The 17,422-nt window shown below is 42.2% G+C and overlaps 1 protein-coding gene across 1 annotated transcript in view; it reads left to right on the forward strand.

Moving 5' to 3' along the window:
• GRM7 (glutamate metabotropic receptor 7) overlaps positions 1–17,422 on the forward strand; it is a 1,698,774-nt gene that overhangs the window by 737,788 nt on the left and 943,564 nt on the right. The window contains exon 3 of the mRNA XM_086939213.1: positions 1,670–1,805. Coding sequence (XP_086795339.1) covers positions 1,670–1,805 — 136 coding nt within the window. The remainder of the gene's footprint in view (positions 1–1,669; positions 1,806–17,422) is intronic.

The following is a 17,422-nucleotide window of genomic DNA, read 5'->3' on the forward strand; positions in this document are numbered from 1 at the left end:
TTCATTACTCGAAGAGAACATGGAAGAAAATGTCAAGAATTACCAACAACATCCAAATAGAAATGGAATTGTATGTAATGTTATGAGTCGATTAGGGACTATCGTTATTCTTTAATATTAAGAACAAAAATATCAAAAGGTAAGTATGCATACATTTTAACTTCCTAACTCTACATATATGAACTTTGACGATATATATAGCTTTAAGGTACTTAGGGGTGGAGTTAAAAAAGTAAATATAAACCTTCGTACCTGCACTTATTTTTCAATATTTTTGTCCTCAATATTTTGGCTAAAATGTTTCCCAATCGATAGTCCAACCCATGTAATTTGAACATCCAGGAAGACTTTTCATTTTGTTTAGAAAAAAATTATAATATTAACTAGCACAATTGGCCTCCAAAATGCAGAGATAAAAATAGCCACGTTCGAGCGCCTTGCAGACTTCTCTGGTTGATTTTTTTCCACTGGTTACACATTTAATAGTTTTGTACATCTCACATTCTGTGTTGTTTTGAGGGGACAAAATATTTTTATATCCTACGGGCAGAATTGATAACCTACAGACTTACATTACATGTGCAGTATTGAATGGCCGCATATTCAAAATCCTAAGAATCAGTAGAATTCAGGGTTTGCATCCACAAAAGCCGCTGTACATATGAACTAAACTCATTTTACGATTCAGAATGTTTTAAACAATCATAACATGGGTTTAGCCCCTTCCCCGCGGGGCTAATTCCCTCACTGTGCTGGGGGAAGGGTGTGCAAACACAGCGCTGCGGTGCGCGTGATGAGCTCAGCTCGTCACGCAGCACAGTGGCTCTGTGCTCATGACGAGCTCGTCATGACCCCGGACCCCGCCCGTTTTCATAGAACGCTCAGCAGAGCGGGGGAATTATCCCTGCGTGTGAGCGCCGCGCGTGTCATGACGAGCTCAGCTCGTCATGAGCACAGCAGCACCGTGACTCATGACGAGCTGAGCTCGTCATGAGCATGGAAGAGGTTAGAAAGGGTTACTCATTTGGTAGTTGAAACTGAAGTATTTTGGGTGTCTCTTCCAAATACCGAATCAATAGCCTATGTGACCGAAATATTCTGGTACCAAACCATTGATAAGTTACTCACTTCCAAGTTGGTGTGGCAACTCATTCACCTAGGGACCTCTTCCCTTTTGAGAGTTGTTGTGGCAGCTTCAGGAGTAGTATGCAGTGGTCCAGGGTACACTGCTAACTCTCACTGAAGTTTTTCCAAACTGAAAACATTTAAAAGCAAGGCTTGTATCTTGCAGGCCCAGGCCCCTGTCTTTGGAGCCAATCCGAGGGAGTCACTTGCAATCTGCATAATGCATATTCACTAGGTAGGTCATTCGGCGACCGACTCCAAATCATTAATTTATGAACCTATTAGTACATTGGTTGGATCGCATACTAATTTAATGGTAGCAAACGACAGGATGCAAATTTAGAATGTTTTTTGTAACCTCAGTTTTAATACATATGACCCTGAAGTTGTTTATGTTGGAACTTGGAAAACATAAATTCACAGCCACATTTGTGAACCAAACGTTACAATTCATCTGTTCCTCATGTTTTTGTGTTCTTTACATCTTTGGGTGTTTATCGTTCCAGCCTTTAATTCACTGTTTCCTCTTTTTTTTTCCTAACAGGAGGCGTATGCATTGCTCAGACTGTGAGAATCCCCCACGAGTGCAAAAATGAAGATGCCGACAAGGTCATTAAGCAGCTTCTGGAATTTTCGAACGCCAGAGGGGTCGTCATGTTTGCCAGTGATGACGACATAAAGTAAGGAGCTCTTTCAAACACACATACCCTCTAGCAGCTGCCGTTTCACAATATTGATTTTGAAACCTATTGTGATTATATTGATGATCATAAAATGCATGGTGGGTGCGACAATCATTTATGGCGCCCCCACGCCCCATGACCGCCTCCTCCGATTCTCTCACTACCACAGGGCAAAAGCGTCCCTCATCTCTCCAATCATAAGTTATTGCTAAACACAGCACCCCAACCTGAGGTCAGCGCCCCTCCACAGGTCAGCGCCCAGTGCGGCTGCACCAGTCACACTGCCCTGATAAAATATACTCTTCTAGGGCCCAATTCACAGAACTAACTTAAGACAAAATCCTAAACTTACTACTTTTGGTATTCACAGAAGTTAGGATTTTGTCTTAAGTTTGTCTTAAGACAGACTTAAGTTAGGATTTAGTCTTAAGTCTGTCTTAAGTCTGTCTTAAGACAAACTTAAGACAAAATCCTAACTCCTGTGAATACAAGTAAGTTTCAACTAATGTCACAAGGTTGAGTGGAAGAGGTATTGATGGGGTCAAACCTTTCTAGAGGGAAAAACGTGGACTAACACGAGGTCAGTAAGCGATTTAGAAAAGAATGGTACTCTGATGTTTAATTTTTAAAATTAAAGAAATCTGAATTATTTTTAAAACATTCCTAGAGAGATGATTTCTTGTTGTTCATTGAAAGTTGTCAGGAGAAGTAACCCTTATGGGATCCTTAGGGAGTAAAATCATGGGGATAGATGTAAAAGGGATTTTGACCCACACCCATAACTGCAGCACCATGAAGCAAACAAAACTCTTCCCAGAGAGGCAAAGCCTCCCCAATCCTAAAACGCCCTCTCGCCCTCCTGCTTAAAATCCCTATACCTGCAATGGACCCTGTACAGAGATTTATCACCTGCTAAGAGAACTGGAAATTTGAGGACACCTATACCAACAAAACTGGTAACTCTGGGTCTGGCAGGTTGTTCCCCATTGCGGGTACTTTCATTTATATAATTCCTGTTAATTTACAGGACCCATTGGCAGGATTCAATCATTCAGTCCCCAGTATCTCCCAGCAGAGTTCAGGGGCAAGACATAATGAGGGCCAACGAGAGTCATTTATCATTTCTATGTAAAGGCCTTTGATAGTTTCAGAGGCTAAAATATTTACTCTGGCTTACCTGTTTACGATTGGCTGCTCATAATGAGGCTCAAGTCCCCAGTTCACAAACGTGTTCTGCACTGGTTATCCCAGTTTACTTCTTTATAGCAGCACAGCTTGGTAGGGTGTTCAGTCAAATCATTTTTTTAAAATATGTTTTATTTGGAGTCCAATGCAGTACAAAAATGCATTAGGGTACACATACATAAATTAAAAAAACAGGGGGACAAACAAGCCCTAGAACAACAGGAATTAGCTCCATAACAGATGTCAACATAACTCTTTACATACTCATATCATAAATTCATAGATTAATTTTTAAAAAAAAATTAAAAATAGTACAAGTGGAAGACCTCTAATTTCAAAATAGGGGAGCTCAAATTTGATTGATATGACTGATGCCCTTTTTACCCTTGCGCGGTAGAATGGAAACGTCAGTCTCTCTGGTCTGCCCAGTTATACCCCCCACTGGTACACTGTAGGGGGTGCAGTTGCATTTTATTCCCTCGCGATACATAAACGTGCTGCGATGATAGCCACAGAGATGGCTGCCGCAATCTGATGAGCTCCATCTGCTTTCCTACCCAGCATAATATCTCTGCCAGTTAAATTCAAGCCAACTTCAAAAGCTGAGAGAGATATTGAGCTATATTGCTCCAAAGGTGTGTTAATAACAGACAACTAGCAAACATATGGACTATATCTGCAGTAGCTAATCCAAACCTTGGGAGCCGTACCTATTGCCGGATTTATTTAAACCCCATTTACCCACCTCCTCAGGAGTGTAGTACAACATACAAAGGGTTCTAAATTGTTGCAACCAGATATTAACAGAATCAACAAAAGAGCAGATAGCTTCAAAGGAACCCTTAATGTCCAATGCCCGAACTCGCAAGTCGATCTTAGAGCTTTTGTGCAGGGATACCGAGGTCATTCTCCTCGCTGACAGTCATTAAGTAATACAGCATCCTTATGATAAGTTTGCTGTCGCCTGAATGTATATAAGACAGTAAATCGAGGTCGTTACTAATAATCTTACTAACATCTTTACGCACAAAATAGTCCCGGACCTGAAGATATTTGAAGAAATCATTATGAGGCAGACCAAATTCCCGCTGAAGGGCAGCAAATGTAAAAAAAAAACCCTGCTGGTCAGACAGCTGCCCAGCAGCTTTAGTGCCACAGGAGTGCCACAATGTGGCGATTGCATTATGAAAAATTGACGGCCAGAGAGGTGTATAACAGTTGTTAGACCCGGCGTCTTTTGGCGTGGTTTCCCTGTAATTTGTCCTCTGACCTGTTTTTGACTGTGTGCTGCATTCCGTTTTTGCTGGTGTTAGGATTTTGTGCTTTTTACCACTGCTGACCAGCGCTGAAGTGCAAGTGCTCCCTGTCTAAAATGTAATTATATTTGGTTCCTCCATGATCGGCCTATTTGATTTACTGGTAAGTCTCTAGTACAGTGCTCTGTATGTGCCAGGGCCTGTAAATCAAATGCTACTAGTGGTCCTGCAGCACTGATTGTGCCACCCACATGGGTAGCTCTGCAAAAATGTCTCAGGCCTGCCACCGCAGTGTCTGTGTGTGCAGTTTTAAACTACCATTTTGACCTGGCAAGTGCACCCACTTGCAATCCCCAAACCTTCCCTTTTATTACATATAAGGCATCCCTAAGGTAGACCAAGGTAGCCCCATGGGCATGGTGCGGTGTATTTAAAAGGCAGGGCATGTACTGTTATGTTTTACATATCTTTGTAGTGAAATACGGCTAATTTTGCTTTTTACTAAGTTAGCATTTCAACTGCCTTGTAACATCTTACAAGCTGATAGAAAATTGGAGTTTGGAGTCTCTAGACTCACAATTTAAAAACATGTCTGTTTGTGAAGGTGGTTTTTAAATGACAAGTCTCAAAAATGCCACATTTAGAAAGCTGGCATATTCTTACTTTAAATATTCTTACCTTTGCCTGTCTCTGATTACATCTCTGGGTCAGGATGACAGTTGGACTGTTTGTGCATTCACTCTAGACGTTCACACAAAGAAAGCTTAGGTGTGCCCTGCATATCCAGATGGCCCATCACCAGGCTGCTAGGTCTTCCTGAGCTAGAGTGCTGGGAGTAGTTGACACTGATACCTGAATAGGGTTGTTCCTGTCCTCTTACAAAAAAGTCTCCACCCCCTGTAGTGTGTCTGGGGCTAGGGCAGGAAGGCAGGGTCTTGTGCACTAGAAAGACTTTCCTGTGAAGCTTTCCTACTTCAAAGGCTGAAATGGGTATACGTACTGAACCTCTGACATCATATACTCAGAATACTTCTGGGTTGAGGACATTCTGCCTGGAAGAAGAGCTGGATAGCTGTCAGGAGGGATTGCCACTTTGAGGTTTGCTTTGCTGTGTTGGCCTGCTACTTGCTGCTTCTGTCTGGAGAATCAAAGGATTGGGCTTTGCTTTCTACATCTGCTTCTAAGGTTCTCCAAGGGCTGGAGCTGAGCGTGCCTCTTGTTATCAAGTCTCAGGGCCATCAAGGACTTTACCTGGAATGCCAGGGCCCATCTCCGGTTGGAGCTATTTTTGATTTCTAAGTGATTTGTGTATTTTACACTTTTGTTGTTTTGGTCTTGTTTTATTCAGATAAATGAATATATGACGTTACGACCAAACATTTACAATGCATTCCTTTACAAGGCATTTTTTTAAAATTGCAACATCTATTACAATGCATGATTTTACAACGCATGCCATCACAATGCATTTTTAGAAACATTTACAATGCATTCTATTACAATGCATACCATTTCAACGCATACAATTACAACACAAAATACTTTTAGGGTAACAGTGGGTTAAGTTTTGGATAGTGTAGGGGTAAACATGACTATTCCCACTCTAGTGAGTGCAACAGTATGGTAAGTGTTGGATAGTGTGGGGGTAAAAATTACTATTCCCACTCTAGTGAGTGCAACAGTATGGTAAGTGTTGGATAGTGTGGGGGTAAAAATTACTATTCCCATGTACCCTCAAACCCATACCCACCCTAAAACAAAAGAAATCCATTACTTACCGTATAATGCATTGTAATGGCATGCGTTGTAATGGTATGTTTTGTAATGGCATGCGTTGTAGTGACATTCGTTGTAAGGCCTGCTTTATAATGGCATGCGATGTAAATGCAGTTGCGTTGTAACACCTGTGTTGTAAAGGTAGTGCGTTGTAATGACTGTGTTGTAATGGTTGTTTCCCCAGATAAATATTGGCTATTTATCTAAACAGGTGTGGTGTCCTTATGTAGTGTTTTCACTGTGTTACTGTGTGTGTGTGTGTGTGTGTGTGTGTATACAAATACTTTACACATTGCCTCTGTGATAAGCCTGCCTGCCCTGTGCCAAGCTACCAAGGGGGTGAGCCTTGGTTACCTTAGGTGTTTAACTTACTTACTCTGACTAGAGTGGTGGGTTCTGTCTGGCTTAGGTGCATACCCTATCAAACTGGAAAACCCATTTTTAACAATAATTTAGTGAAGGGATTTGAAAAGCAGAACAACTATCAACCCATATCTTGTGCGCACCGATAAGCACCCTATATCACTCCCATTTGAAATAATTATGGTCTGCATACTGGCACAGTAAGAGCTTTAATCGGGGACAAGACCCATTTGATATATGAACATATTACAATCTTGTTGACAATCAACAAGAAGACACCTAATACGAGAGACAATGGTGGCCCAAAAGTTGATCTTGAAGTCTGCAAGAGACCACCCCCTCGAAAGGGGGCATTTTCAAGAACATTCCTGACCCCCTAGCCTTTTTATATCCCATACAAAGCTACATCTTGCTCCCTCAAGCCTTTTACAAAATAAATGTGCCACCTGGAGTGGATTGACATGAAAAAGGTAAAAAAGGATATTAATTTTAATAATATGACAATGACCCATGATACTAATAAGTTGTCAATGCCATACAAGCATTTTAATTGTAGTCTGAGATAGTAACTGTTCATACATTTATTTGTTGATCCTATTTACAGATGAAGTAATCTTGACACCTAAAGAGGATTAAGAATAGTTATTTTTTTTTGCAAAGTTCCAAGCTGTACCCTGAGACTACCCCGAATGTCTGAGTATCCTAAGCAATAGATTACATAGCTGAGATTTATAGGATTTTGGTGGTTACGTTTATTAATCAATCAGGATTTATAAAGCGCTGCTAATCACCCAATAGCCGCTTGCAGGTCCTGGAGGCTTATTCAAACAGCCAGGTCTTGAGGTCCATTCGAAATTCCAGAAGTGATGTCCGGAGGTGCATAGTAAGGCTGTTCCAGGTCTTTGCTGTAATGTGGGAGAAGGAGCGTCCTCCACTTCTGCTTTAGTAGATGCTGGGAGAATTGTCAAGTGAAAGGAAGGCAGACTGTAATCTACTGAATGGTTGGTGGAAGTGCAGGTGGTGGTTTTTGTATGCGGGTCCTTGGTTGTGTAGAGTCTTGTGTGGGTTGCTAAGCAGCTAGAATTGGCATCTCTTCTGTAGGGGGAGTCAAAGGAGTTGCCTGAGGAGGGGTGTGATGTGGGTTCATTGGGGGAAAGCCAGGGATGAGACAGCTGTGATCTGTATGGTTTGATTTCTCTGTAGAAAGTGTGCAACGATTCCTACATAGAGGCCGTTACCATAGTCCAGTAGGTTGGTGAAGAGGACCTGTGCCACGGTGTGTCTTGTGTGTATAGGGACTAGCCACTTAAAGATCTTATGTAGCATGCACAGAGTGAGGAAGCAGGTGGATGAGACCGCTTTGATTTGTAATTTCATAGTGAGCTTGTTGTCAATGATGATTTCGAGATTTCTGGCATGGTCGTAGGGAGTGGGTGTGGGTCCTAGGTCTGATGGCCACCAGGAATTGTTTCATGTGTTGCTGCTGTTGTCAAAGATCAGCATTTCTCTACTGTCTGTGTTCAGCTGCAGGCAGTTGCTCTTCATTCAGTCAGCAATGTTTGTCATGTGTCTTTGGAAGATGGTTCTGGAGATGGTGCGGTTGTTGGTGAGTGAGAGGATGAGTTGGATGTCGACTGTGTTGGAAATTATGTTGAGACCATGGGTTCTGACAATGTTTGCCAGTGGGGTCATAAATGCATTGAAGAGTGTGGGGCTGAGGGATGAGCCCTAGCACTATAAACAATAGTGTGGTAGGCCCAGAGTAGGCTACTGGCTATTGCGGAAGTCCAATGTGCTGAAAAAAAGTGAGCTGATCGGCACATTAGCTGTATGGAAAAGGATACATATGCGGATCATGCATATGCTTAGAAGCTTATACTTTAATGCAGAAGGTGTGGTTATCATGAATAACTATCCACATACTGTGGCTAAAAAAGTTTGTATAAGATGAAGAAATGTTGGGGTATCAGGGTCAACGTAGACTGAGGTAGGAGGAGTGGTAGTTGACAGAAAGAACAGAAAGTAGAAGATCTCGTTCTTTCACATGTTTAGAATGATGGAATTGATGGCCTGAGGTTCAAAACCATTTTGCAATTGCAAACCCTGCGATTCACAAAATCACTGGGCTTGCAATTGTAATTTACGATTCTGGTGTTTATGAAACACTTTTCATGAGTTGGAAAAGCCTGTCTGACTATGGGTTTTGTAATCCATTCATAATAGCAGTTAAGAGTGGGTGTGAAAGGGGCTGCTTCAAAAAACATATGTTTTGCATTTTGGAAAGCTAATGCAGGGATGGAGGTCTGCTGTGCCTTCCAGGCCTTCATTATTTTACTGGCGCCAATCACAGGGGCAGCAAATCACAAACTGTTGAATTAATATTCATTGGACAGGTCTTTTTGCCACCATGCACCTTCAAATGGACAAATGCTCATGTAAACTATTAGTACATGGACAAATTGCATTTCTATTCGAGAATCAGGCAGTATGCAAAATGCACCCTGCCGGGGTTGTTAACAGGAATGATGCATGTGGTCCAAGGTGCCATCCATTATTGTATTTTCAGGCAGTCTAGTATGCATGTCTGAGGAGGTGAATGAGAAGATAGTTTGCTTTTCATCTGCTTAGAGGTAGTGTGGAAAGTCAAATTATGAGATGATGGGATGAGATGTGGCCTAACAGCTGTAGCTGGCAACCTTGGAAACTGTGCACCTAGGTTTGAATGCCAGCCTTGGTGGTCAACAGCTTTCCAAATTACTGAACCTCCCTGCGATTAAAAATTTGAAATATAATGAATTTGTGTAATTTCCAGTTAAGGTTCACGGTCTATCGACTCTCAGCATAGCTCATAATGTACAGCCTTTCAATGCTCCATAGTTAGGTTTCTGCCATGAAAGGCCAGTACATACATGTTACCAAGGCAGGTGATATAAAGAGAAAACATGAGAGGGCCCATGAAGGACACCTGTGGAATTCTAGCTACTAAAGCAGGGGGTGTTGATTGGTTGATCTGCCAAATGGCAGAGTTCTGATCAGCCAGAAAGGCAGGAGTGTGCCATTTGAGACATTAGTTGTTGCTGAAGATTAGGGTCATTTTAAAGAATAATAGGCTTGATAGATTGAAACATGTTGTCATTTGCTGCAGATAGGTGAAGAAGTATAAGGACAAAAGGTAAAAAAGGATTGGTGAGAGGTGGCTGTGCTGAGCTGAAGTAATAAAGCCAAATAGAAGAAGGCGGTTTCATAGGAGTGAAGAACCTGAAAACCTCACTGCAGATGATTGAGCAATTTGTCAGTGTTCACAAAAATGAAATGCAGTTAAAGACACGTCTTCGAATATTTTGGAGAGGATGGAAAGTTGTGCTACTGATTGTAAAAAAGACTGGTGGGTATTTGCAGTGGGTGTTTATCATGGAACTATGGGTCATATTTACAATCCCCTATCGCCACAGGAATGTCACTTTTCACGACGAGGAGGTAGCGCCAGAATTAAGACCAGGGAAAAGTTGGTCTTAGCCTGGCGCAACAAGGAGAAATGTTTCATTTCTCCTTGTGTTGCTGTTTTCATGTGTCGTGCTTTGCGTAGGAGAAATGGAAACAGCAAAAGGCCAATGGCTGTTTATGTACAGAAAGGACCCCCTTTCTGCACTTAAAGAATAATTTGTAAAAAATGTTGTTTTGGAACTTCTATGTGTGCTACTTTAAGCAGCACACATCGAAGTTAAAAAACAGCATTTAAAGATTGTTTATGTGCAGGTAGAGGACCTTCCTGCACATAAACAATCTTTCACTTGACGCAGACCCCCTTGCACTATGATTCAAAGGTGCCTGCATTGGTGCTAGGCAGCAAAGTGTAGCGCCAGCGCAGGGGGAAATGCAAGGCTGCACCATATTCTTGTCAATCAATCAATCAATCAATCAATCAATCAATCAATCAATCAATCAATCAGCATATTTGTAGAGCGCGCTATTCACCCGCTAGGGTCTCAAGGCGCTGGGGGGAGGGGGAGTCGCTACTGCTCGAACAGCCAGGTCTTGAGTTGTTTCCTGAAGGAGAGATGATCCTGGGTCAATATGGTGCAGCCTTGCATTTCCAAAGTGGCTGAGTGAGGCGTTAAGCCAGAAAGGCTAACGCCTCACTCCGCCACTTCCCTTGTAAAATACCCATATATTTTAAGCAGGGGAAAATACCAGTGTTGAATGGATGATTACACATAAATGGGCAGATTTACAAGCCCCTTGTGACACTTTTGCTCCGCCGTTGCATCACTTTTAGTGATGCAGTGGTGGCGTTAACAATGCTTTACATTGTGGCCCATTTACAACGTGATGCATCTAGGGCAATGTGTCATGTTGTATAGCCCTGTGTCACATTATACCTGCAATCCTACATGAAAGGCCATGTAGATCTTACGCAGTGAAATTTACAACATTTCACTGCATCACTTTCCACCTTCACTGCGTAAAAATCCCTACGTCTGCTCATACCAGGCGTGAGGAATGACACAAGGCTTTTTAAAAGGGACTCACCTATCTCCTGTTGGAGAATTGCTGGAGTTGTGTCACTTTCATGAGATACTCCAGCAATGCATCACATTTGGGTCAACAGATGCGTCAGAATTTCTGACCCATCTGTCAATCCTTACGGCATGGTGGGCCGTCAAGTAAATATGAAAGGCAAAAGGGTTTGTATGGAGGCGCAGGGAAACTGAGGCATCTGTACAAATGCTTCAGTTTCTTGTAAAACTGCCCCAAAGGGTGGAAAGAGAAGCACCTTGGAAGTGAGAGATAGACGTTTAATGGTTGGCGGGTTGAGAGAGTCATATAAGCGCATGATGGGTTTACAGATTTAAGAAATGAAAATAAGCCTTGAGGGAGATGTAGTGGTAAGGGCAGAGAGACTGGAAGAGCATGCCTGAGTTTGTTAGGTATTCCTCTAGTAATTTTGGAAGAAATGTATTCAGAAATATTGGCTAAAAAGAGTATGGATTGTGTGATAGATGTACATAGCAGAGAGAGCTGATTATTAATAGTATTTGGTAGTTGTTGTGGGCGTGGTCAAAGAGAGTGAATGAGGTCTTACAAACAGACCGATTTAGCATTGACTAAAGTTGACAAGAGTACTTGGGTGACTGTTATGTATTCAAGTAGATTTATATTGAGTGCATTCTTACACCAATTATAAAGGAGTGGTTTATGAAGAGGGAATGTGAGGTATGTTCTGGGATTTTGGGCATGAGGCTTCTGGGGGGACAGTGCTCAGAGGGCAATAGGATCAACATTCTGTATCAGAGGAGGGTTGAATTGGTCAAACAAAATAATAATTTGCAAAGATGTGAGGTTATTAAGAATTTGGTTTACGATTGTAGATATTGTATAAAAGAAATGTTTTTTTTGTTTTTTTAGCAAAGGGTTGATACATTTAGGGTTAAGTAGAAGGAGGAAACGTACCAAGATGTGTATGTTGACATGGTCAGAAGAAGGCAGGTCGATGATACATAGGCAGTGTATAGCATGTTCAAAATATAGTTAGAGCCATGGGTTTACCTTGGCTGTGCATGGGTTTAGTATACATATTGATCACTGAGTGATCACAAAGGACGTTGAAGAATAATTTGTTCTGTAATTTAATGTTTAGATTTAGGTAAAAACCTCCAAATATAATTAGTGAGTTCTGGAAGTTAATGGTTCTAGGACAGTGCCAAGGTAGTTGAAGAAACTGATTGATCCTGAAGCGCAATGTGAATGGCTTGCTGAGAGACATTGAATGAAATTCGGAAAATAATGGGAGAGTGATTGGTGCATGAGCAAAAACATTCATGTTGAATGTGCAGTGAAGCAGGTGTGGCAGTCCCCTAAAGATCAGTCCAGCTTTGGGTAACTGCTGTGAATGAGTAAGACCTGGTGTTTCTTTGGCTGTAGGAGACAAAGAACTTACTTGAAATAAGGATGCAAACTCTGATATATTTTAATGTCTAATCTTGGAGGATATATGGGTTGGTTGTTGGTTGATTTAAGTGGTTGGTGACAGTAGCGGCTCGTCCACTGCCAAAGTGGTGAGGTGGGCCAGAGGAAGGAGGTGTGGAGGAGGGGGATTCGAGGACAAAAAAATAAAATGAAAAAAAAACTTACCTCAATGCCGCCGCCACCAATGCCGCTGTCGCACACCGCATCATGCGCTTCCTACTTCTGGGCACAGTCTCCCAGACTGCACTGAAGGCAATCATGATGCATGATAGCAGAGTCAGAATTGGCCTGAGTGCTGACAACTTGCACTCCCAGGCAGACTGGGAGCCTGTGCCTGCTCTCTACTGCCCCAGCAATGCAGCTGGTCCTGGAGAGAGCTTCACTGTGCATGAGGCCTGAGACAGCCGGCCAAACCCTAATGCTCAGTGAAGGGAGTGCACCACCACTCTCCCACCAGCAGTGTCATCTTCCTGGACCTGCCCCCAAGATGCATAAGAGTCCTGGGGATGGCTCGGGGGATTAAAATTAAACAATAACAAAATGTGTTTTATATGAGGGTGGTGGGGTGAGTTGGGCTCCTCCGCCCTAATGGAGGGACCACCGCTGGTTGGTGATGTACAGAGAAGATGAGTGGATGTGTGATTGTAAACAACATGGAGGAGATTGTCTTGTGAATGACAAGGAGGATGGTGGTTTTAGGAATTGTGATGAGAACAAGGAAGAGAAATGTGAGTGCTAAGCATGATTATAGTGTTGAGAATGACATGTAATCAATATTTAGTGCTCTCCTGGTGAAGCTGAGAGTGCTACATGGTTAAGGAGGAGGTTGTAATTGGATATACTTCAAACACTCAGCATTCTCAGCTCTGGATAATATTTGTTTTGTATCCTCCCTGCACCTTTTGAAGAAGAAGGACAATGTAAAAAGTCATATCACAATCAAGGCAAGCGGAGGAGTGAAAGTAAGGAGGAATGCCCTCCAATTCTTATAACCACAAAAGTATTCTTAGCTAAAAAGTAGATGCTCTTGTTAGCTATAGAAAACATACATAGGTGCTTTTCTTTTCAGCATGAAATGTCCAAACCCACCCAATGGGTGGTATGCTTCAACATTGGGCCCCTACTAAAACCAGTCATTATGATCCAGATGTGAGCTCCTACCCTAATGTAGGGGAGCGCCTGAGGTGTTCGTAAGGTTGATATCAGAGTGCATATTGTTTGATGAGTGCCTATGGATATTTGGATGAACGAATGGGTTGCTGAGGAGAATGGATATGGACTAAAACTACCTATTGGTGAAGAGTGCTAATTATATTAGCCCCTAAAGTTCAAGAATTAAATGTATTGGTGGTTCTTTCAACCCACACAGAGGAAGACGACATGTGTCCTCCCAGCTAGCACCAGAGTTGTTTGGGCATTCTTCAGAACCAGAAAAGGCCCCTATGTTGATAATATGTACCGGAAAGGTAAAGAAAAAGCAATTACAACCAGTGGTCTAAAGTTCTCGCAGATTATTAGCGGTCAATCATCTGATCCCCTGAGAAGAGTAGGGGAACAGGATCACCAAACAGTGTAGCAGATTTGATGAAAAAAGAATATGTCATTCAGCAAAACAATTATCAGACCACTCTTTGTCAGTCGTGATATGGGTAATATTCAAAATAGCATATTGTTTTGTGCAGCCTCATACATGGAAAGCAAAAGGTTTCGGTCAAACTTATATGTAAGCCATTTTTGGTAGACAATTTTGAGGCATATAAGCGGTCGCGCTCCTAGTGGTCTTTGGTCCTGTTATCTGGTAGCCTGGACTTTTCTGTTGTTTGTTTTGCGCCTTGATGCCCCTTGGGGCTAAGTATGCGCGGTACAAATTGTCATTCATTCATTCATTCAGGCTTAAGTTTGGAGCAAACTTCCACTCATTATGGCCTAGAGTAGAGATTGTTCTGCATAATAAGAGTTTTCTGCAGAGCCTCCAAGTAATGAAATTAAATGAAAGGTGTTGCTTGATGAGCGCATCTGTCACTCCTAACGAAGTCTCCTGGGGCTGTAAATGACAAAGATCAGCCGTGTAGATTGAGACCTACATTAGGGCCAGGCGGCAGGCATCAGATGTTCCAAAAAGCCATGTCTTTAAAGCCTTTCTGAACTGCTCCTCCTGTTCAATTGCTCTGAGTTCCTTTGGCATACAATTCCAAATTTTTGCTTCCAGTACCATGGCCGATTTCCCTCCCCTGGTGGTTAGTTTGAAGCCAGGCACTTTAAGCAAGTTTGCAGCACTAGATCTAAGTGTTCTCGCTGTAGTGTAGGGTTTGAATCTTGTTGAAAGGTATACCAGACCCAGGCGGCAGTATGCTCTGGAGGTCATCAACAATAGTTTAAACAAGATTCTATTATGAACTGGGAGCCAGTGAAGGGCCTTCAGGGCCGCAGAGGCAGATGCTCTACGAGGAAGCCCTAGGACCAATCCGGCTGCTGCATGCTGAAGTACCTAAAGTCTCCTAAGGGTGGCTTTATTAATCCCTGCGAGCAGTAGTCCAGCCGTGATAGTATAAGAGCCACTGCCACTGATTTCCTAGCGGCCAGCGGGATCAGGTTGAAGAACTTTCTCAGAGTTTTGATAAGGCCAAAACAAGTCCCTGTTACCTTTAGGAAAAAAAGAGAGGGAAGAGTCAAACCATATGCCCAGATTTTTTGCAATCTCCACCGTTGATGGAGGGGCTGCAGTGTTATCTAGCCACCAATCTTTTCGTTGGAATTGTTTTTTCCAATCGGTAGTATTTCCGTCTTGTCAGTATTACAGCAGAGATGATTATTTTTCATCCATTTGATGACTGCTGTAAGACAAGCTTTAAAATGTTCTTCGGCTTCAGTAGAATTCTTTTCCAATGACAGGATCAGCTGAGTGTCATCGGCATAAAATGTAATTTCGATCCCATAAGCCGAGATCAGCTAAATAAGTGGGGCCATGTATATATTAAATAGAAGTGGACTAAGAGAAGCCCCCTGTGGGATGCCCGTGGTAACGATACGTTCCGACGGCAGAAAACATCCCAACGAGACGACCTGCTTCCTGTTTGACAGGAAGGATGTAATCCATGCCAATGCAGAATTAGAAATACCACAAGATCTCAATCTAACTAGCAGGATATGTGCGAGATGGAATCAAATGCGGCAGATAGATCCAGAAGGATCAAGACTGCCTTCTTGCCGTTGTCCATTATAAAATTCAGGGTATCTGATATCTCGAGTAATGCCGATTCTGTCAAATGTTTTGGGCAGAAACCAGATTGGCGGGGATGGAAAATCGGTGTTGACTCTGAAAAACTAGAGAGGTCTTCATACACTATTCTCTCTGTGATCTTACCTAAGATTGTTAATAGAGATATAGGCCTGTAATTAGAGAGGTTAGATGGATCTACATTCTGTTTGTTCTTAAGTGGCTTCACTATGGCAAATTTCCATTCATCCGGTACTATACCAGTGGATAGGGAGGAATTAATAATATTGTTAATCACAAGATTGACAATATCAATAATGTGATGTAATAAGGTCAGAGGCATGCATCCAATGGAGAGCCCAATTTACAGGCCAATATTGCCTCCTTGGTCTGGGATAGCGTGGCAGTTTGGAAGACTTGAAGGCCAGGACTGTCCTCTCTATAATCTGGCCACTTTCCCTCAATATGATCCAGGATACTATGGGTCTCAAAGTTCATTTGACTGGTCTTAATTGTATCTTCAAAGTATAGTGCAATTTTGTTGCATAACTTATGGGAGGGGAGATTTCTGAATATAAACCTTTGGGATCTGTAAAGGATTTTACAATTTTGAATATTTCGTTTTGATTATGCTTTGCCAAGGTTATTCTATTATGGAAATATTTTTTTTTTGCAAATTTAATGGCTGAATGATATTGCTTCCTGAAGGTTTTAAAGGTCTGTAAATTGGAAGCTTCATATCCCCTTCTCCATCTGCGTTCTAGCTATTTACAATGAGGATGATGTCCCTCCAGTTCTTTTGAAAACCATGGATCATCATGAATGTTCCTTTTACTCATTCTGGCCGTACACTTTGTAGGAGCTAATTCTTCACCTATAGACATAATCCAACTGTGGAACTGGCGATAGTCCTCTCCAGGTTCCCCCATGAGTGTTGGAATCGTATCTTGGGCGATTAATGGTAAGGAAGGATTAATGGCTAATAAATGCCATTTCCGCCTCGGTGCCTATGTATTATTCTTCTTAGCCCCATTGTCCTTATTGGGGATTGGAAAGGCTAATGGAATAAAACAGTGGTCAGACCAGACCTGTGGGATTAGATTGCCTGTCTGGAGGGAGATAAGGTTGGTGCAAACAGCATCCAACATATGTCCTGCTCTATGTGTTGATACCTGGATTACTTGTTTCATGTCAAGCAAAGTGACCGTTTCCAGGAAGGAAGTAACCCCTGGGCTGTCATTACATTCCAGATGCAGATTAACATCTGCAAGCAGCGAAAAATTTGAATATATGAGCAGTGCTTCACTGAGAGCACCCCCTAATGAGTCCAAAAAGGAATTACTGTTACCAGGGGGGCCATATATTAAGGCCCCACAGAAGGAGAAGGGATTATTTATTTCACAACAAAAAAACAATGTTTTCTGCTCCTTTAAGCCCTTGTAAGGTGAAAGTTTTCCATTGTAGGGTCTCTCTATGTATGATTTATGAAGTAATGGGAACATGGTAATAAGCAAGTGGTTCTAAAAGATCTAAACAGTCTACTGCACGTGAGGGCCCTCAGTTGATACTTCCCTCTGATTCCTGTATCCCAGCCTGGCATGCTTCCATCCAATTGGGGACACGTTGGCCATGACACAGAGCATATGTAAAACGTGTGTTAGTCATGACAGCACGTGTTACGTGGATCATAGGGGCACGTCATAATGTGACCTACGTTGCATGAGAAATGTAGTTTGTTGATAGTGCGGTGGTGGACAATGAGAAATGTATGTTGTAACCCCAGCATAGAAGCACCCACTTAAGTGCTAAACACTGTTCAGAACTAAGCATGGGCTGAAAATTCGTTCCGC

The sequence above is a fragment of the Lissotriton vulgaris genome, chromosome 9 (genome assembly GCF_964263255.1).
Source record: "Lissotriton vulgaris chromosome 9, aLisVul1.2, whole genome shotgun sequence".
Lineage (NCBI taxonomy): Eukaryota > Metazoa > Chordata > Amphibia > Caudata > Salamandridae > Lissotriton > Lissotriton vulgaris.